This window comes from Cryptomeria japonica, chromosome 6 (assembly GCF_030272615.1).
Source record: "Cryptomeria japonica chromosome 6, Sugi_1.0, whole genome shotgun sequence".
Lineage (NCBI taxonomy): Eukaryota > Viridiplantae > Streptophyta > Pinopsida > Cupressales > Cupressaceae > Cryptomeria > Cryptomeria japonica.
This window is the reverse complement of record NC_081410.1, coordinates 432,318,345-432,342,104: the sequence shown is the minus strand read 5'-3', so window position 1 is coordinate 432,342,104 and position 23,760 is coordinate 432,318,345. Positions and strand designations below refer to the sequence as shown.

Below are 23,760 nucleotides of genomic sequence, written 5' to 3'. Positions count from 1 at the left end.
ATCTCCTCCTGCATACTCTTAGCCTTTATGTAATTGAAAAAGAATTTGGAACATTTTTCACCTTCTTTGATCTTATTCAATTTGGCCTTGGTCTTCAAACCTTAAAATTTCTTTGTCTAAATTTTCCTTAGTTCGCATGTTTGGCATCGATTAAATTTTCTACTAGAGTGTCATTATTTGGATCATCTTGTTAGAGCTTCTTACAATACATGAGTTTTTCTTGTAATTTGCTCTCTTTAAAATTGATATCTAGAGCCAATTTCTTCCCAACATTTTGGAGAAGACATTTCCCCTTGCTCACATTATTGTTCCATTGTTCGATTTGAGAGATTTATTGGACAATTTTCTATCAAATTGTCTAATAGTGAAGACACCATCAATAGAGTCGATTACTAAAAAGGCTAGTGTTACATTCAAAGATATTAGACTTTGTGACTTTCTCCAATCTTGACAAATTTATCCAATTTGATCATGGATTCAATAGGATGGTGACCAAAAAGAGTACTAATGATAAAATTGAGATATATTTTATCTTCCTTTTCTTCAAAATAAAAAAGTCCTTATTAACATAAAATATGTCCAACCTATAATATATCCTCTTACAACTCTTTTGGGAATTACACTAGGTGAACCATATACCTTTATTAACATCTTTATCTCTTTCCATGGGGTCAACCAAGTTCAAACCATTTTTCATTCTATTCAAAAAATTATTCATTTCCCTCAAAAGATCCCATCGAACCCTGTCGGCAATATACATCCCTCTTAATTGATCAACCTACTAGAATAAGCAATAGCCATTTTTCACGATAGAACCTGAGAGAGAAGTTTCATTTCAATCACTAGATTTTATATGAAGGAATATTATGTAGTAAATAGATCCATCTTCAAAGGAAGGCTCTTTCATTGTATTCATTAGGGGTATAAACCAAGAAAATACAAAAAAAATAGGTTCATTCTTTTCAAGAATCATCTAGACACTCCAATTATAAGAAAGGACACCAAAATCCTTATCACAACTGGCCCACTTCCTACACTAGGATAACTGTACCCCCTTTACCTTTAACATACCCACTAGAAAATTGCAGGGCATCTTTCCATATAAACTTAAGGTTGGTTTCTAAATTTAATCCAATGGCTTTCACTTCCTAAAGGAAGAGAAATTCCAAATCCCTGTGACAATTTAAGAATCTCCTAACATGTTTTCTATCAGGGGAATCAAGACCCCTAATATTCTAACTATTGCAATTCTTACAAAAAGATTAGGACCTAGGAATTCCTACATGACTTGTCAATTTTTTTTACTTAATAGTGATGATTGGTTGTCATGAACTCTACACCACAAAACTTGTTGGGTTGCATTCAATATTAATCCAATCTTTTTTTTAAAGATCACCTTTTTTTTCTTTCTCAATGATTTGTGCAAGGAATGCCCTCTATCTTTGATGGTTAATCAATCGTACAAATGTATCCATAATTATCTTGGGTGTTGGAAGAAAGTTGGGCAACAAATTATATGAGCCACACTAAAACTTTTGAAGATGCATTGCATATCTTTAAATTATTTTGACTTGTTGATCCCCTTGTTATAGATCTCATAAAGAAGATATTACCAAAGATGCATTCACCTTGTGTGGAATAACTTTCAATGCCTTCTCCATTAAAGTGAGATATGAAGCATTTCCAATTATTAGGAAAGAGATGATTGCCATCTCTATCTCATTGATCTCCCACATCAATACTTCATTCAGCAATGGTTGAGGTGACATCATATGATATTTTTCAATTTTCATTTAAGTTTTGGTCAAGTATCCACCTTATCGTTAATTACATTCTTTGCTAGGATGTCAGCTTTTTCCATTAATTTCTCTGTAAATATGTTTTGACAATGAAGTTTTCTATTACATTCAAAAGAGCTCATGGATGTTGGAGGATATTCTTAATTTTTCTTTTTAATCAATTTTTTTATTTATAATAGTATTGATGATTATCATTGACTCAATTTTTACTATATAGATATCATATAGATTGCATATTTGCAATCGCAATATTGATCTTCAACCTTATTATTTGTATCCTTCTTTAATTTTATATTTAATTATGTAAGCTAAATTTTTATTTTATAATTTTAATTGTTTGGACATATGTTCCCTATATTTTTATTTTTTTTATTTTTATGTAGAATCATGAGATGAAATTCTGTGCCTGCTGTCATTATAGAATCTCTCTTGTAATAAGCTATCCTTAATTCCGCACTCAATTGTCCCAATTTACATATTCTCTCAATTCGAAACTGACTTATCCCACTTTACATATTCTCACTTTAAGAGATCAGAGGTGAAACAAAGCTCTGTATTCTTCTGCTGTAGATGCCAGATCCAGACCTCTGTATTCTTCTGCTATAGATACCAAATCCAGATACCAATCCTCAATCCCAAATATCCATACCAAAAGATAATTTCTTGTGACAAATATGATCACAGAACAGGTGATATCTTCAACATCAACAATCCTCAATCCAAATTTCAATAACCCATTTTAAGGTCAGAAGGAAAACAGATGCAAAACAAACCTAAACACTGGGAGACAAATTCTCTCTTATAGGCAATTAAAACATTCAGCCACTCTGAGTTATCATCATCATCATCAAATTTTGGCAAGGAACCCTTACAGGCTCTATGCTTTTATACTTTTATTCTCCCTCCAAGAAACTTCTGAGCCCCAGATTGGGCTTCTACCCCTCAAAAGAACGATTTCTCCAAAAGCCCACATAACTCTTTCCCACAACTTCCTCCCAAAATTGCTCAGTGCTGAGATAAGTCTGAGCATTTACTTTGTGTGTGGGGGTCAACAATTCATCCTGAGAAGAAGCCTGAGAAGAATCCTCGGTGTCAGAGTCTTGATAATGAAATTCCTGCACCTGCACTGCTTTGTTTCTTTTTCTTTTCGCTTTTCTCCAGGCCTTCTTGGAGAGACTTGCAGGCAATTTCACAAAGGCCAGAACGGCCAAATTCAACAGAGCACAGGGGCAGCAAAAAACTGCTGCTGTACCACCAGCAACTTCACCGAACCTGCTGCTGCCATAATCCTTTGCAAGCGAAGACTGAGTGCGTGTATTCAGGGCTTTCGAACCAGAATTCTCTACCCTAGCTGTTGCAGAAAAATAAGATGAAATTACAGGGTTTTTAATAACTTATCATTTTATTCAAACATCAAATGATTTAATGGTCAAATAATCAATGTGCTGAGAGGTTTTAGAAAACATCAAACGATCAATGTGTTCAAGGCTTTTGAATCAGAATTCTCTAACATAGACTTGCAGAACACCATTAACATTCTACTTAAACAAACAAATGATTCAGCGGTCAATCAATTAATATATTCAGGGTTTTAGTGGTCAAACAATCAAAGTATTCAGGGCTTTCGAATCACAATTCTCTACCACAGACTTGCAGGAAAATGAGATGAAATGAAAATAACTCTTAATATCTTTAAATATTCTACTTCAACAGCAACTGATTCAGCAGTAAATCAATTAATGTATTCAGGGTTTTTAAGCCAGAATTCTACCATAGGTAGTTGCAGAAAAATGAGATGAGATAAAATGACTGTTAACATCTTTATAACATTCTACTTAAACAGTCCAAGGGGTTGATTTATTTGATTGAACACAGTTAACATCTCTGTATTTTATTTCCTAAAATTGTAGGATGATTGAAGGATATTCATTCCCTAAACAATGACAGATTCCAAACTCCTCAGAAAATATAAAACTCAAAAATTTCAGAAAATGTTTATACTTAAAAAAAGCCTTCAACAAAGAATCAGAACGTCTCAAATATCCTCCCCTAATAGAAAAAATCTTGGAAGTTTATTTTAAAACTAAACCAGTAGCTACAATATTACAAATAAAAATGCAGAGGGTAGCTACCGAAATCATAAATTGTATGCTACCATTGAAAACTTGCAGAGAAAAACAATACCTAATCTGAGCTTGTTAACTCTCGGAAGAACAGAATTGGGCATTCTGGGGGTCGATCTGGATAGAATTTCGATCAGAAAGAATTCTAAAATCCCATCTATTTTGGGAAATTCTGATCAAGGCGGCTTAGCAAAGGGGTTTTGAGAGGCTTAAAGGCCCGTTTTCACTCGTCCCATACGCGGGCATTCCCCCAAAATCGATTATTTAATTTTAGACGTCTATAGAAGGCAATCGAGCAAAACTCGTCTTGCTAGAAAAATGGACCCCAAGATATGGAATAAATATAATTTTAAATTTTCATTAATTAATAAATATGATTAAATATGTATTAGATTATATATTTTATTGTTTAAAAAAATATCAGTTTTAATGTTGTATTTTGATGTTCACATCCTCCAACATCTAAATATATCTTTAATACTTGTCACTTATTTATTTTTTATTTATTTTTCTATTATTGACATGAATGATTAAAATTTTTTCCACGAGATTTAATCATTCATGTTTATGTACATGAATGAGGTGCATATGGCTCAACTATAGATTTACACCTCTTGACGTAATTAGTTAAAGTTTAAAATAAATATAATTTTAAATTTTAATTAATTAATAAATATGATTAAATTTGTATAAGCTTATATTTTTTAATGTCCACATGGAATGGAAGTGTTGGGACTGATTAAAATTGAATCAAGTTTAGAGGCCCATTTCAAAATTTTGCCCTGCATGTCAGAAAAGTACCCGAATGAGTTAGTTTGAATGTCCTAGTTAGCAAGGGGGTAAAATGGAGCCAGTTGATTTTCAGAGGGTAAGGCTCGGGATTCATGTCCCACACCTTTCATTTGGCCTATTTAGTGTGTTGCAACTCTCAGAATTCAGTTTGGAGAAGTTTATCAAGTACCCATTTCGAGGGGTGAGCTGAAAGTGCATTCTAGGCACAAGTGCAAATTTTATTGAGTAGCCTACTTTGAGCGATTATATCTTTTTCCCTGTTGATCGTCATGGAGAAATTCAAAATGGATTCAATTGTATGCATTAATGTGAGTCAACCTACAAAATTTCAGGTCTTTATGAATCCATTTGCTCAGTTTTTGAAGCCAAATCTATTTGTAGTTTGTGATGTTTGCACAAGTGTAAAAATGTCCCGGTGAGCGTCATGTCAGAATGTTTGTTCCGGGCTAATGTTGGTATAAATGGTGAGATACGTTTCAAATTTCAAGGCTCTACCAATCCGTTTGATCAGTTTTCAAAAGAGCTCATTTTGCCATCAAATTCAGTTATCCGCACTTCCAGTGTTATATCAGTTAATGTAGCTGTTTTGGTAAGCGCGCCGTTTGCATCCTGTCAGTCGGGTGATCGAACTGAGAATTCAAAGATTTAATATGTACTTAAAGGTACCTATGTTTCAAAATTGAGGGCCTACGGAGGTCGTTTGATATTTTTGAGAAAGGCATCATGTGTTGCCAGAACATTGACTTCATCAGGTCCGCAGTGTCAACAAAGCCAGTTGGCCGTTTTCAGAAATTAATATCTCTTTGCTCGGGACTCGTCTTGAGAAACCGTTTGGTAGATGTCATCCTTGTATATCAAAGTACATGCCTATCAGATGGCGAGCTCCATAAAGGTGTTTTGACAGGTTTGAAAATTACGTCTTCGTGATTAAATGCGAAAATTGTGGCGTAATTGCCTGAAAGTTGAAAAATGCAATTTTATGATCCGAAAACGATGCCGATCATTTCCAGAGGTGTGTTTGAGGTTCCTGAGGTGTTTTAGAGATCAGTTGTCTAAAAATGAAAAAAAATTAGCCGGACCCACTTTGGGGCCCGACCTGGCTGGCCATTTCACGCATCTTTTCAGGCAAGGTTTAATTTTTTTTTTTTTTAAAATCATATGTTATATGATTTTAGTTTTATAGGAGTTCATGAGGAATGCAGTCTAACAGGTGTTATACCAATAATCTTCTCTGAGCAATGTGTTTGGCTGGAACCAATTAAACTTCTAGTAATTGCCAGCACAACTCCTCCATGCATGGAATTAGAAGTGGTGTTTGAAAAGGGCTTTGTAAACTTTCAAACATATTAAAACAGCAACAAATTGCTAGGTGCCAAAACAAAAATCCATGCAAATGTAAATGGTTGGTTCAAAGCCAAATCCAAGGTGTATGGGCCTGTGGAGTTGTGAAGGTTTTGTTAATTCCAGTAAATGCAAGCTACAGGTGTAGTTCCAGCCAAAATCTCCTCCCCTACGTGGCTTTGGAAAAGTTTTCAACAAATGCAAATCAATAATCCCATTAAACTTTAAATTAATGTAGATTTGCAATGTGATAGGTAAAAGTGCAGTTTTAACTTCTCAGCAAATGGCAAATGCAACTCAGAATTAATCTCTCACATGGATGGCCAAAGAGCAGCATTTAGAAACTTTTTGGCAAATGAATGCCAGTGACAGATTATATTGCCAAAACTAATCCTCATCCCTGCGTGGATCTGAGGTAAAAGACAAAGAAACTCCCAAACAAATGCAATTGGCTGGTATAAAATCGTAAACCCCTCTTTCACGTGGAGCATGGTTTTGGCATAAATTTATTGGTTTTCAGATTTATGCAAAACTCCAAATTGCAAAGTCCACATGGTGGGTGAGCTGCATAGGTAGAAGGAATTAAAACTCCAAGGAGATTGCAGCAAACGAAATTGGCAGCCATGAAGAATTCTTAGAAATTGCTTCAAAAAATGCATTCTCAGGCAAAATGCAAATAGCAGAAACTTGAAGCAAATACACTTGGCTGTTGTAAAGCCCACTCCCCATCATTTTTTGCTGGCATCCTCTCTGTGGCGGTGAAAAGAGGCATTGAAGGTTCCAAGCAAATCCATGAGGCGCCATTAAAACTCTCAAGAAAAACTTAAAACACGCAGCTCCAGGCATAAGCCTTAATCCCACATTGGCTGGGAAGTGGGATATTTTGATGTTTATAAGCAAGAACGCATAGTAATATAATGTCTAAGCCATAAAGGCTTTTGACAGATGGTGCCTATGGGTGCCCAAGGTGGGCCCACGCGTGAGCACGGATCCCGAGGCGACGGAGGAGTTGATTAGATGGCGACCAGGTGGACCCCACACGGGCATGCTTCCCGAGGCAGACAGGCGAAATTTTGCAGAGGAAGGCCGGGTTAACGAGTGAGCAGGTTCGAGATGGATCAACGGTGCGCGCTATTTCGCGAAGGGAAGATGCACGTAGTTTAAACCCCGCGAAATAGCAAAAGTGAACGAGAGCCATCCATGTGGCACACAGGTGGCGGGTACAGTCAGCGGTCCAGCAGGCGGGTCCCGGTGAGGTGGCACCCAGTGACGATGACGTGGCATACAAGCAAGCAGCGAGTGGCGGTGACGTGGCCGACAAGTGGCGAAAGATGAGGTGTCGTCCCAAGTGGCACCCAGTGGACCCCATCAGCCAATTGGAGGCTGCCACGTGGCAAAGCGTTAGAGCACATATGGAGGCAAAAATCAAAATTAAAATGATTAAATGATATAGTTTAAACTATAGAGAAATTCGAAAAATTTAAATGATGGGTCCATGTTGAGAATTAATTCGCCCAGGGTCTAAATTTTGGCCAAAATATAAAGTATTATATATCGCCGGAAAGCTCTCGGAGTGAGGAATCTGATTATGAGGTTAATTTTGAAAAATGTGGGATATTTTGAAGCCAGTTTCCACAGGAAAAAAATTTAGTTAGAGAGGAGACACTTGGCAATTCAGTTGCAGATTTGATTTGGTTCCCTCTCCCTTTTATTCCCAGTTATTCTCAGTTGTAGGGGTTCCAGTTTTTGAGAGATTTGCTCCAAGGGAGAAATCCGAAATTGCACTTTCCAGTGATGGCATCCTTTTATCAATGCAAATGACAGTGTGTTCGTCTATGTTTTCAGTGTTGTCTTTACTGTAGGTTTAGTTTCAGTTTGCAGGTTCACACATATGCAAGGCATGTGTGAGTTTCCATGAAATTGTCTCCAAGATGTACTCAGATTCATATAATTTCATATTATCAAGGATAATTTGAGTTGTCTCTTTTAGATTCCTCTAAGAGTGTAATGTTGTCTTTTGGGTATTCTTCAAGGAAGGATTTAAATCCTAAAACCCAGCATTAATGATTTTGAATGCATATTGGATATCTACATATAAGTATGGTTTTGTGACAGAACACAGGATTGTATTAATGTAAGGCATTGATACATGAAAATTTAATGTTGAAAAGAACTTGCATCTGATATTTCTCATCCATTTTTATGCATGACTCTAAGGCCTGGATAAGGCACTGGTCTCTTGTAATATTGAAAGGTTGTCAGAACACCATTTAAAAATCCAAAATCAGAATATCTTTTTATATTTTATGTTATGTGGAAGTGTCCCTCCATCTCATGATTCAAAATGTTGAGTTGCAAGTGTGGATCTGGCCCATCTGCAGTTATCTCTTAGTTTTTGAACCTTTTGAGATCCATCTGCTTTTGATTGATGTAGTCTTGTGTGTAATAGGTCTGATTAAATGCATCAAAGGTATACCCGCCTAGGTTTTGCAGAGCCTGAAGAGTAGAAGGATTCATATCATTGTCATGTTGTCCAAGCCCTGAGGTGTTTCATTGATTGAGATTGGCTATCTCATAGATAGATTTGCAGGTATACTTGGGTTATCACTTTTGGTGAACAACAGGAAGAATGTCAACAACGTTTTCAATGCTAAACCACATATTTTAACAAAATTATTTAAGTATATACTTTATTTAACTATTATCAAGGTTAAAGTGTCAAATAATCTATAAATTTTTTATAATTTATCTACATTAAAAAGTGGTGAATAGTTACACTATTTTCGTTGGCTTTAATTTACCTTTGACCATTGGACCATTTTTTCATTGACTTTAATTCACCTTTGACCATTGGATGAAGTGACCTTTAAGAATAGTCCAATTAGCTCTCAAACACTTATATACAATAGATATTTGTATCATGAATGTTAGTATTTTACCTAGTATTTTGAAAAGTGTTTGTATATAAAACAATTTTGTTATGATCTTTTAGTCTTATAAACTCTTTGGACTGGTAGATATTGAATATAGGTCAACATTTGCATTAAAGTTGCAACTCTTGTACTAAGATAGTTTATTTGTCTTTTACTAGCATAAAATTAAATGTGAGAGAAATTTGTGAAAATCATGGTTATATATTATATCACTTTCTTTTTGTTTGCATTTTACATAAATCTAGCTTAATTCAAATTTATTCATAAATTTATAAGTTACTTTTAAAAAATAAAGCTAACATATAGGATCATTAGTTTTAGAAATAATGATGCATAATTAATACTAATGCCAAAAAAAAATAGTCATCAAGATATAAAAAATGAATGCTTGTAGTTTGCTAAATATCTCAAGTTCTAAATAGTCTTAGAAATCTCTATGGGTGAAATCCAAGCTCCTTAGGATCAAACATTAGTGCCACAAAAATGATCTCCTAAATGGAACTACTTTGTAACTCAAAAGACTACCCTAATAGATAGCAAGATCTTAAATTTTAATTTGATATCTACTTATGTGTGAGGATGATCGTATTTAAAAATACCTTTGAAGAAGTTTTAGATTGCTAGGGTCAAGTTCTTCTAGGTCAAACCACTAAAATAAGTACTTCACATTCTCTTGATTTTCAGCTTATGATAACACATCATTCCATATGAATTAATTTCACAAATGAAAGCCTTTAAATACCAAAGCATAGCAATTAGTCATACAAACATGCACCAAATTGGCTCACACTTAGCAGTGGAAAAGGCAAGAGCTTTGGAATTTGAATTTATAAATTTATATTTGGGGTCAATCTCATGTCACTTAGGATTGATCCAAGACAAGAAAGTGTTGTTCAAGTTAGGGGTCTAATGTATCGAGATGGGTGTAAATATGGTGCAAGTAATAGCTAATAATGACAAATGTGTCAAAATAAGTGTAAATAGGGATGAGATGAGGTTGAATAAATGGAAATAGGTATAAATAAATGTGGAATGGAAGGGGAAAGTTATTATATTATGAGCCGAATTTATAACAAGAGTATTCCACTTGTTGATTTGTGATTGTTTTACAATATTACGTCAAAATCATCCCTAAATAAATGAGAGTTGATATGTGAATGCTAATTTCACTATTATAATTTAATTGTGAAAAATAGTTTAATTTTATGTTTATTATTGTGATTTTCTTTATATGGTGCTATTAAATTTTTTTATTGTAGAAGTAAAAAATGTAAAGTGCATTCATTATTATATTTGTGTCTCTTGTTTTACATCACTTTATGTGTGTATCTTAAATAAATATTAATAGCACATGATTTTGTTCCATTTTGTGCACTCACATTTCTCATATTCAATCTTACATTAAAAAGTATCTATAAATTATTATTTTCTATTTACAATTTGGAAGTATATGGAAGACTTTGATCTAGCTTAGGGTCACATGTGTGGCCTTAACTCTCTCAATGCAAATTCAAATTTCATTAAGACCCCAAGATAACTCATCCCAATTTTATCACTATGCATCAATGTACATGTCAAAAATTTGGAGTGTGTTCCTCGAACTTGTATAAAAGGACATTCCAAGTCATTAAGTCATTCTTCATCATCAATACAATCCCTTTTATGATTGAGATAGTTCCTTCAAATCTACTATCAAAAAGATAAATAATTAGTCACACCTCTATCTTTGCATCAATTATTTCATTTACATTAGCTCTTGTATTACCAAATGTCAAAACCTAGTTCTTGTACATATGGTTTATCACTTCAACAAGCACTTAATATAATGAATCTTGGTTCTTTTATTTCCAATCCAAGTTTTTTTTTTCAATGGTGTTGGATGCTTATGTGATTTTATTGTTAGATATTTAACATGGATGAGTTTTCTTCCTCCCTGAAAAAATTCATTTATGATAACCTCCTTCATGATGATGATGCATCCTCAATAAATCACAAGCTAAGTTGTTGATAAATAAAATAGTCATGGTTGTTTGTAGCTTTTTTTTTTATCTAAAAGATGTCTTTGAGCTATAAATAACACAAAATATTATAGGTTGATCAAGATACATTTACAAGAAATGGATATTAATGACTAATTAAAACATATTATATGCATTTACAAATCAAACCTATTAAAAGGGTTACAATATCAACATTAAGTTTAGTCAAGAGTATAGAAACATATTTTAAGATGGCTAATAACATAGCCCCAATATCAATTTAATCTCAATAAGATTTTATATTATAAGATGATTTTTATTCAACCTTCCTACAATCTTTTACTTCATCAAAATAGGAACTATCTTATGGGTAAACTAGTTCAACCAAAATATATATATGAAAAAACTTCAATTTTTATTTATATGGGAAAATAAGCTTGGCCAAAACATTGGTTTCAACATAATAATATTTGGGTATTTATATAATATACTACTAGGCCTCAATAATATGATTTTAAATTAAACCAACATTTATACTTTTGGCTTTTTCTTCATACAATTATAATAATGTTGTGGGTAATCATTCATTATTATGGAGTGAATTATATTAGGGTTTGATCTATGACCTTTAGTATATAATGTATGCATGCTTATGTGTATATGTGTATGTATACACATATTCACATATGCATACACAAAATTACCTTGAAATAATATAAATATAATATAGAATACATATTGCAATGGGTTACAATAGTAAGATAAGAGTCCAAATTTCTCTTAAGCAGATTCGTATGTACCTAAAGGAAACACTAGTTTTTCCCTATGGTATTTTATACTTATTTTCAAACATAAAACTCTAAATATTAAATCTATACAAATCTTTCAAACCAAAAAAATGAGAAAGAAAGTTTCTCACCTAACTTGTTATTTTTTCACTCTAATTTATTTTTCTTATTTTCTCTCTCTGCCTCTTCCTTTCCCTATTAAAACTCAATCAATCCAAGCAAAGATATGTTCCACTTCCATGCGAAATTCCTTATGAATGCAATTTTCCACTCTTTTCCTACTATGCCACCTCATTGTATATCAAATATGTCTCATTATACTACTCAACTAGAGTTATTTCCCACTCTAGAATCCATTTAATCTTCATATTTATGCCATGTGAGTCTAGATAGTGGAGTGACAATGAGCTTCAAGGACTTAATAAATTTCAAGTACTCCTTATTGAAATTCCCTTGTTTCTAGACACGATTATTAAGCATCTCTTGTAAGTTGCATATATGAGGATAGGTAAACATCAAAATGTGTGGGTACAAGGTTCTCGTTTCTTCTTTGCATGGAATGTAAGTAGGGAGCTTGATTTTTTATAAGCCTTGCATAGAGACTTTACAAGTGTATTCTTCCTTGACCTTATATGAAAACAAGTTATTATTGCTACAAATTTCCTTTCATGAATTCTCTCAAATGGAAAAATGTAAATCAAATTCCAAGTGTTGCAAACTTGTGAAGGTAAAAGTATAAAATTAAAAGTGAAAGTTTATAAAAGGATGGGTACAACAAATTAGGTGTAATCAAAAGGCTAGATGAAATTTATGCAAATATAATACAGAGGATCTAGATAACAAGGATAAGAACAAAAAATGGGGATCATACAAAATTCCAAATAAGCAATAGAAAGAGAAGATAAAAGTTATTTAAAGAAGAAGCACAACAATTGTGGATCCATCAAAAGATTGGCATGAAACTTGTAGACACCTAAAATTGTCTTGATTTAATTAAATAAATATTTATTTATTTAATTTTTTCATTTAAGCCTTCTATTAATTAAAATTTTATTTATTTATTTAATTAATTCATTAATCCTCTTCTAGCCTTTCCTTATTTAAATAAATATTTTCATTTATTTAAATTATCTTTTCCCTAAATTAAATAAATATTTTATTTATTGAATTGGTCCCACTTCCTCTATTAATTAATTAAATGAATGTTTATTTATTTAATTAAGTCATTAGCTTTTTCTCTTCACGACACATGTCATTTATCTCTTAATTTTCCTCTACCTACCTCTTCATTATTTTATTATTTCTTCTACCTACCCTTTAATCCTAGCCAACCATTTATTTATTTCACCTCTTAATCTCATCCCTCTATTTTCTGAAGTGTCTTCTATATAAGAGGATTCCTTTATCCTTTCACAATCCTAATCTAATCCAACAATCTTTATGTAATCAAGCAACTTTACAACCACAATTTGTTCTTTGTCGAGCTCTTGTGCACAATACAAAAATTTGAGAGCAAATATATCAAACAAGATCAATGGAGATAGGAGACAATGGAGATCAAACCCTACTTGGCATGTGAATGGTATTATTGTTTCAATTTGTTGATTTGCATGTTATTAGGTTTCTTCATTGGTGTATGGTGAATGCTTTTGTTGTAGAACTAGGGTTTTTCTTGTGGTTGGATTTTTGTGGTTTTGCAATAGTTTATCATCATCATTTTTTTGCCATATACAAAACTAAAAAACAAAAATAAGCAATTATTTGTTAATATGGTAAAAGGGGTTTTAAGGTCCTTCCATAACATTGTAGATTCCCAAATCTATCTATGGTAGAACAAAAGAAATAAACATAGAAAGCCAATAAGAAGGGAACTTGAACAATTTTTTTTTGAATGGTCACTTGTATAAGTATATATCATAAAGGTGTATTTGTGTTCCATTTGGATTATTCAAAATAATTCCATGAACTTTATAAAATATCATAAAGTGAAATAAAATAAATGACAAGAAATTATTATAATTTATTGGTTATAATCAACCAATAAGATTAGTTTAATCCTCATCTTACTTGTCAATTATGAAATATTGGAAAGTGATCCAATGAGATTTTTGTGATGGTTTGTGATCATTGTCCAATGATAATCCCTTTACAAATATTTAGTTAAGTGATTTTTTTTTTTTATTTAGATTTTTGTTTTGCCTTTATTTTGTCTTTTTTCATTATGTCCTTGCATATTTGATCTAGCAATCGAACATCAGGCTTTGATTATTTTTTCTCTTTATTTTTGAACTTTCTTCTTCCTTTCTTCTTTGTATACTTTGCTTGATTTTTATTTGAAACATACTCTATTTTGACAGACAAACTATCTAGAGTCGGGTGGATGCATCCAATCTAGTGAGCAGCCCCATGTGTGGTGAACCAACCAACTATTGTGTAGATAGTCCATATTTTTTTTCTCTTACCACACATCCTTGTATATATAGTTGTAGGTACTATTAGTCACTCATCTAGTGTGGTCTTACATTAATTGATCTTTAAATTATGTATAAATAAAAAAGTGAATCTTTTCAATCATATCTAGAGGCTTTTTAGGCTTAGATATGAATTTTTATTAATAGTAATGCATCTTTTCAATCATATATCTAGAGGCTTTTTAGGCTTAGATATGAATTTTTATTAATAGTAAAGTTGGCTATCTTTGAAAGATGTTGATAATAAACATGGTTTGATAGTTATGACCTCACCATTGAATTAATACTTTGGCTTAATATGGATATTATTGCTTGACATTGCTCAATCTATGCTTGGCCAAGAAGGATACTAAACCTATTTAATCTAAGCCTAGCAATCTAAGGCACATGCACTTATTTTGGACCCACCAAATTAAATTTAATACATTGCATCCTAATGTATATTGCATATACCATTTGAACATTTCAAATCTAAATCCAAATAAGTACATATTGGTATATTAAAAGTGGCAATTGAAAAGAAACTTTCTTGTACATATGATGAACTAACACATAGGATAAACTAGAATAGGATAAACTAGAATTCAATCCATGGATATGTAAGCATTGCATCTTCTAATATCTAAAGGTCCATGATACCTATTATTTAAAATTTAATCATTAAAACGTATAACTGTTGAAGGAGATTCAAAGATAATTGTTTATATTCTTCATCACATTCCCTACAAAATCTTCAAATTCTAGTAATGGTGCATCTAGCTATTTCTTCCTCAAATTTTATAGTTTCTATAATAGTATCCACATGATTTGATTGTGAAATATGTGGAAAGGGATTGGTATAGATTTACATTTTTTTATTTAGGGGATATATGGAATGGTTTCTTCCATCATTTATTTCTAACACATGTATTATGTTATTATGAATTAAATCTTGGATCTTATGTTTCAATTCCACATAATTTTCCATACCATGCTCATGTTAACTCTATGAGATACTTAAATATTTAGCACCATAACTTTATATATATATATATATATATATATATATATATATATATATATATATATATATATATATATATATATATATATATATATATATATATATATATATATATATATTAATGAACATCTTTGGGTGTATATTGTGCTAGGATTGAAATTTTGAATTTCCTTAAGCCTTAGACACCTTTTGTTATTTTCCTCAAGAGTTGAATTTATGGAAGGCATATAAGATGCAAGATGCCTGTAGTACATATGTTGGTATAAATGTTCTATATGATTTGATATGCCCCCAAGTGTGATATCTAATGCTAACACAAGAGGTACTTTAGTGTCTTAGAACTTGTATTTAACTATGACATCGTATGGACTAAATTTTCACATATTGGCATGCAAACCAATAGGCAATACTCTAGAAACCAAAAGGAGTCAACCTAAAATGAGAAAATATAAGTTCGGATAAATTGGAATGATCATATATTGAAAATAGAATCATATTTGTAATTCAATTCAAGGTAGAAAATCAGATAGACATTAGACTAAGTCTAGAACAATTTGACTAGAATAGTTAAAGACTCTGTGATGGACTAAGTTCTTTGAATTTATATGCATAAATATATGAAATTTTGAACATGTTAATAACCTTTCCAAAAGTACAACCAAAATCAATGTGAAACTAGTAGGAAAAGGGCAAAATATGTGATTTTCTCTTTTACAATATACAATCATAATAATGTTACAAGTTTTCTCCTTTGATTTCCTTTGATTACTTGTCTTGGTTTTAAATTCGCTTGAATGTTATCTATTGGTTAGTCTTTACATGTTTTATGCATATTCAAACATCCTTATACTTGAACATCATCTTCCCCAATAATCAAACAATGATCTACAAATGGGGGACCTCTTCCTCAACATGAATGCATAGTATTAATCCAAATAGTCGAAACCCATGAGCATAGTAGACAAGTAGGTGCACAAAGCCCATGAGTACACCAAATTGGCTATCCAACAACTAGAGCACACCTTTGATCTTATTTATTAATGAATATATATATATATTGTTGTTGTTCTAATTTTTAAATTATTTGATAAATACAATCAAACACGGTTAAAGGTGCATTTGATTGTTGGATAGACCTTTCCTATGTACACCGACACAACATAGATTTGGCACATTAAGTTATTAATGCACAAAGTCCATTAGTACACCGATCCAATGTAGATTTGGAGCAAGTCATTAACACCAATATTTTCAACTTCAAGGTTCATATCCATGATCTCAATAGATCAGCGAGGGTGCAATAGTCTAATACATATTTGAAACTTGACGACTACAACAATACTACAATTTAACCATCACATAATACTATGATCAACAACTAAAATTTTCTTCATTATAAAGTTCGTTGGTAAACTCTTTCAATAGAATAAAAAATAGAGAGAGCACACTGAATTAAAGAAGACAGTATGGTTTACCACAAATTTGAACTTTAATAGATACTATGATTGAGAACTAAAATTTTATTTTAAACTATTAAACTAAATTCAAACTAGATTGAAGGTAAGACTATATCCAAAGTAGTCAAACAGAAGAGATATGGCGGCACACTGTTTTATTTCTTCATTTTTATTTTTTTAAAGCAGACGGCAGGCAGGCATACGTAAACGTTTTGTATTGTGTAATCGATCTTATCATTGCTGACAAGGAAACAACATAAATGAGCTGTAAAAAACACTGATTCATTGTTATTTCGGGTTCACGTCAAATCTCCATATTATATTGTTTTTTCTGTCTTGGTACAGAAAATAATAAAAAAATAATCATGTCCACACGGTGAGCTTCTGGAATGTTTTCGGCACAAAAAAACACATGATTAATTTTTTGGATACTTTTCTATAGCTTCCTAGCTAGTTATTATGTATTCAAGAATGTATTTGAATTTTGGATATAGTTATTGAAGTTAGGCAAGATTCCTTTCAATATGAGTGATAGCAATTTTCCTAAGTTCTTGTAAAAGATATTAAGGAGGGTAATGGGCTGCCAATTGTTAATTGAAGCTCTATCCTCCTCCTTAGGTAAAATCTTGATGACTCCTTTATTAATCGCATTGCCTAGGGTTAGTTTTTTAATAGCAACCTTATAGATTTAGCAAGTCTTCGATAATTTAATTAATATTCTTTTTAATAAAAATCAGTCGGTAGACCATCAATACCAGGGGATTTATCATTCTAGAAAGATCTAATTACCATAATAGTTTCATCCCGGTTGATATCCTTACTGAGTTCATCATCATGCGCTTTTGAACCACCCTTCATTGGTATTCTTACATATCTTTTGAGAATCATTACATGAATTAATATAGTCTTCAACCAAAAAGAGGTCTTGATAAAATTTATGGAATTCTTTTTTGAAATCCTTTGTATCAATAATTTGAATATTATTAATGAGAATTGGCTCAATCTCCTCCTTCATATTCTCTACCTTTATGCAATTGAAAAAGAACTTGGAACCTTTGTCACCTTCTTTGATCATATTCAATTTGGCCGTGGTCTTCAAACCTTGAAATTTCTTTGTCTAAATTTTCCTTAGTTCTCATGTTTGGCGTCAATTAAATTTTCTACTAGAGTGTCATTATCTAGGTCATCTTATTAGAGCTTCTTACAATACATGAGTTTTTTATAATCTATTATCTTTAAATTTTCTATCCAGATCCAATTTCTTCCCAACAATTTGGGGAAGACATTTCCAGTTGCTCACATTATTGTTCCTTGGATCAATTTGAGAGATCTTATTGGACAAAATTCTATTAATTTGTCTAATAGTGAAGACACCATCAATACAATCTTGATTACTAAGAAGGCTAGTGTTACTTCAAAGCTATTAGACTTCGTGACTTTCTCCAATCCTGAAAAACTTATCCAATTTCATCATGGAATCAATAGGATGGCGACCAAAAAGAGTACTAGGAATTGTTGGAATCAGGGATCACTGAGAGGGGGGGGTGAATCAGTGATCTACCGATTAGCAAAGTTTCACACTTAACTTTAAACCACCGAAAGGATAACACATGAAACTGAAATGCAGAAAACAATCAACCACAAGATCATAACACCAAGATTTTTACGTGGAAACCCAAATGGGAAAAACCACAATGGGGTTTGAACCCACAATATTATTTCACTATGGCCAGTAGCAAAACAATATTACATGAGGGGGATGCACTGGCATTCAGGCACATTGCCTAGAGTTCGTTACTCAAGTTACAAACAAGGCTACAACCCTGGAGGAAGGCTCACTGCCTTACAAGAGATTATAAACTGATTACAATAAGTGATGAACTGGAAAGTAGCATCTAACTATGTCAAATATCAGTTCTGGTTAGGCACAAAATGATCTGTCGCACTGTCCTATTAAACTGCTCTGTTATGCTCACTGGATCAACACAAGATCAAAATGTGCACGTGAAACTACGCTCAATCGCTCCAAAACGATCTACCACATCACAACACACACTTAATGCATCATCCAAATCGGTCATATATATATATATATATATATATATATATATATATATATATATATATATATATATATATATATATATATATATATATATATATATATATATCGGATCAACAAGATTAATCTCCCACATGTCGGCTTCCAAAAATTGTACAACATGCAACATGAAACGTGTAGTTGCAAGTTGGCTCCAATCTATTCAAAACTTTATACCGGACCCAAAATACATTGTCACACGCTTCCTATAGGTCTCACATAGCTCCCAAACACAATTCCAACCACCAGAATTAACTTAAACAATCCAGACACATAGTACTACATCATCAAACATGAAGAATACTCTGCTTTGTTGCTCTTGTGGATACCAGATCTTCAAACAAGTGACAAAATCAATATCGGAGTGTCGATTTGCATGATAACAGGCTTTTGATGCTTAACCAATCATTGAGAATGAAAAAGTGCTCTCAAACCTGTATATTGAGCTACATCGAGCAAACTGAACACATAAGACATACTCCAAATTACAGGTTAACTAGAACTTCATACCGAATCAAATCAACAGGCTAAGTTGCCATCAATGACAACTCCTAAGCATCTGCGATCATCAAAGACTACCAATCTTCATCGGAACATCAAATGCCAACAGTAATAATATTGAGGTATTTTCTAGCTCCCTTTTCTTCAAAATAAAAAAGTCCTTATTAACATAAAATATGTCCAACCTACAATATATTCTCTTTCCACTCTTTTAGGAATTACACTAGGTGAACCATATACCTTTATTAACATCTTTAGCTCTTTCAATGGGGACAACCAAGTTCAAACCATTTTTCATTCTTTTCCAAAAAAAAATGTTCATTTCCCTCAAAAGATCCAAAGGATATTATGTGGTAAATAGATCTACCTCCAAAGGAAGACTCTTTCATTGTATTCATTAAGGGCATAAACCAAGAAAATACAAAATTTAGATTCATTTTTTTCAAGAATCTTCTAGACACTCCAATTATAAGGAGGGACACCAAAATCCTTATCATAATTGTAGGGCATCTTTCCATATGAACTTAAGGTTGGTTTCAAAATCCAATCCAATAGCTTTCACTTCCTAAAGGAAGAGAAAATCCAAAGCCATGTGACAATTTAAGAATCTCCTAACAACATTTTTTCTATCAAGGGAGTCAATACCCCTGATATTCCTACTAATGCAACGTAGATTCATCACAATTCTTACAAAGGTTTAGGACCAAGGGATTTCTACACAACTTGTCCAAAAAAATTACTTAATAGTGATGATAGGTTTTTATGAACTCTTTCCCACAAAACTTATTTGGTTGCATTCAATATTAATCCAATCTTTTTTCTAAGACCACTTTCTTTTTTCGTTCTCAATGATCCTTGCAAGGAATGCCCTCTATCTTTGATGGCTAATCAATCTTACAAATGTATCCATAATTATCATGGGTGTTGCCAAATTATATTAGCCACACTAAAACTTTTGGAGATACCTTGCATATCTTTAAATTATTTTTTCTTGATCCCCTTGTCATAGATCTCATAAAGAAGATAAAACAAGATATGCATTCACTTTGTGTGGAATAACTTTTGGTGCCTTCTCCATTAAAGTGAGATATGGAGCATTTCTAATTATTAAGAAAGAGATGATTGCCATCTCTAGCTCATTGATATCCCACATCAATACTTCATTCAGCAATGGTTGTAGTGGCATCATATGATATTTCCAAATTTCATTAAGTTTTGGTAAGTATCCACCTTATTGTTAATTACATTCTTTGCTAGGATGTCAGCTTTTTCCATTAATTTCTTTCTAAATATGTTTGACAATGAAGTTTTCCAATACATAAAAAAGCTCATGGATTTGGAGGATATTGTTAATTTTTCTTTTTAATCAATTTTTTATAGTATTGATAATTATCGTTGAGTCAATTTTTACAATATGGATATCACATCGCAAGATTGATCCTCAACCTCATTATTTGTAACCTTCTTTAAGTTTATATTTAATTATGTAAGCTATTTTTTTAATTTTAAAATTTTAATTGTTTTTATATATGTTACCTATATTTTGATTTTTATGTACAGAATCATAAGATAAAATTCTGTACCCTATTATCATTATAGAATGTCTCTCATAATAAGCTATCCATAATTCTGCACTCAATTGTGACAATTTACATATTCTCTCAATTCGAAACTCACTTATCCCACTTTACATATTCTCACTTTAAGAGATCAGAGGTGAAACAAAGCTCTGTATTCTTCTGCCATAGATGCCAAATCCAAAGCTCTGCATTCTTCTGTTATAGATGCCAAATCCAGATACCAATCCTCAATCCTATATACCCATTCCAAAAGATAATTCCTTGTGACAGACATGATCACAGAACAGGTGATTTCTTCAACATCGACAATCCTCAATCCAAATTTCAATAACCCATTTTAATGTCAGAAGGAAAACAGATGCAAAACAAACCTAAACACTGGGAGACAAATTCTCTCTTATAGGCAATTAAAACATTCAGCCACTCTGAGTTATCATCATCATCAATTTTGGCAAGGAACCCTTACGGGCTCTATGCTTTTATACTTATATTCTCCCTCCAAGAAATCTCTGAACCCAAGATTGGGCTTCTACCTTTCAAAAGAATGATTTCTCCAAAAGCCCACATAACTCTTTCCCACAACTTCCTCCCAAAATTGCTCAGTGCTGACATAAGTCTGAGCATTTACTTTGTGTGCGGGGGTCAACAATTCATCCTGAGAAGAAGCCTGAGAAGAATCCTCGGTGTCAGAGTCTTGATAATGAAATTCCTGCACCGGCACTGCTTTGTTTCTCTTTCTTTTCGCTTTTCTCCAGGCCTTCTTGGAGAGACTTGCAGGCAATTTCACAAAGGCCAGAACGGCCAAATTCAACAGAGCACAGGGGCAGCAAAAAACTGCCGCTGTATCACCAGCAACTTCACCAATTCTGCTGCTGCCATGATCCATTGCAAGCGAAGACTGAGTGCGTGTATTCAGGGCTTTCGAACCAGAATTCTCTACCCTAACTGTTGCAGAAAAATAAGATGATATTAGAGGGTTTTTAATATCTTTTTTATCATTCTATTCAAATATCAAATGATTCAATCAATGTGCTGAGAAGTTTTAGAAAACATCAAATGATTCAATGGTCAAACAATCAATGTAGACCAATCAATGTGTTCAAGGCTTTTGAATCAGAATTCTCTAACATAGACTTGTAGAAAAATAAGATGAAATGAAATGACTTAATACCCTTTTAACACTCTACTTAAAGTCTTAAACAACAAATGATTCAGCGGTCAATCAATTAATGTATTCAGGATTTTAATGGTCAAACAATCAAAGTATTAGGGCTTTCCAATCAGAATTCTCTAACATAGACTTGCAAGAAAATAAGATAAAATAAAAATAACTCGTAATATCTTTTGACATTCTACTTCAACAACAAAGGATTCAGCAGTCAATCAATTAATTTATTTAGGGTTTTTAAACCAGAATTCTACCATAGGAAGTTGCAGAAAAATGAGATGAGATAAAATGACAAACATCAAATGATTCAAGGGCCAAACAATCAATTGCAAGATCCTTTAAAATGTAAAATTTACTTGTTGACAGAGGTATTGTTTAATTTGTGCATAAAAATGCCCAGACAATACTCCTCTGTTTTTGTAGAGAAGATGTTTTAGTAGATTCTGTAATAAAAACACATGGCAGCTGACAAAACTTATTTGATTGAACGCAGTTAACATCTCTGTATTTTATTTCCCTAAAATTGTAGGATATTCATTCCCTAAACAATGACAGATTCCAAACTCCTAAGAAAATATAAAACTCAAAATTGCAGATAATCTTTATACTTCAAAAAAGTCTTCAACAAAGAATCAGAACTTCTCAAATATCCTCCCCTAATGGAAAAAATCTTGGAAGTTTACTTTAAAACTAAACCAGTAGCTACAATTTTGCAAATAAAAATGCAGAGGGTATCTACCGAAATCACAAAATGTATATTACCATTGAAAAGGAAAACTTGCAGAGAAAAACAAATACCTAGTCTGAGTTTGTTAACTCTCGGAAGAACAGAATTGGGCATTCTGGAAGTCGATCTGGAGAGAATTTCCATCAGAAAGAATTCTGAAATCCCATCTATTTTGGGAAATTCTGATCAAAGCGGCTTAGCAAAGGGGTTTTGAAAGGCTTAAAAGCCTGTTTTCAGTCGTCCAATACGCTGGTATTCCCCCCCAAATCGATCATTTAATTTGAGACGTCTATAGAAGGCAATCGAGCATGAACGCTCTCGACAAAAAGTGGTTCCCCTAGAAAAATGGACCCCAAGTTCGTACCGTATTGTCTATTCAGAATTCATCCATATTTGAACGCATCTATTTTGGTTCTAAAATTGTGCGTGTTATTGATTCTTTCGATAGATCAGTCATAATGATCAACGGTCTGTAATGCATCCGTAATTTTGTGTTAGTTGACTTTCTGTGGTACGTTAGTGCGTTTTTTAAACCAGAATAACTCCGGTCTGCATATTTATCATATTTCTTAATTAGTTAAGATTTAGAATAAATATGATTTTAAATTTTAATTAATAATAAAATGAATAAATGTGTATTAGATTACAAATTTTATTGCAAAAAATATATCAGTTTTAATTTTGTATTTAGATTTTCACATCTTCCAACATCTAAATATATCTTTAATACGTATCATTTATTTATTTTTTATTTATTTTGCTTTTATTGAAATGAATGGTTAAGATTTTTTTCATGAGATTTAATCATACATTTTTATCTACACGAATGAGGTGCATATGGCTCAAATATAGATTTACACCTCTTGGCATAATTAGTTAAAGCTTAAAATAAACATAATTTTAAATTTTAATTAATTAATAAATATGATTAAGTAGATATAAGATTACATTTTTTAATGTTCACATGGAAAGGAGGATTGTCGCCAACGTTTTCAAT

The 23,760-nt window shown here is 32.4% G+C and overlaps 1 protein-coding gene across 3 annotated transcripts; it reads right to left on the bottom strand.

Annotated features, from left to right (window-relative positions):
* Positions 1-2,189: 2,189 nt before the first annotated feature.
* On the bottom strand, positions 2,190-23,138 carry LOC131054604 (uncharacterized). Of its 3 annotated transcripts, none has more exons than XM_059207391.1 (2): positions 22,835-23,118; positions 2,190-3,150 (listed from the first exon to the last, which is right to left on the bottom strand). In XM_059207391.1, exons 1-2 carry the CDS (start codon positions 22,905-22,907, stop codon positions 2,735-2,737), a joined length of 489 nt encoding a protein of 162 aa, XP_059063374.1. In that variant the 5' UTR covers positions 22,908-23,118; the 3' UTR covers positions 2,190-2,734. The 3 variants fall into 3 exon arrangements, with proteins under 3 accessions (XP_059063374.1, XP_057845129.2, XP_057845130.2); XM_057989146.2 differs by lacking the exon at positions 22,835-23,118 and adding an exon at positions 3,984-4,176; XM_057989147.2 differs by lacking the exon at positions 2,190-3,150 and adding an exon at positions 21,253-21,813 and having other exon boundaries at positions 22,835-23,138.
* Between the last annotated feature and the right edge of the window lie 622 nt (positions 23,139-23,760).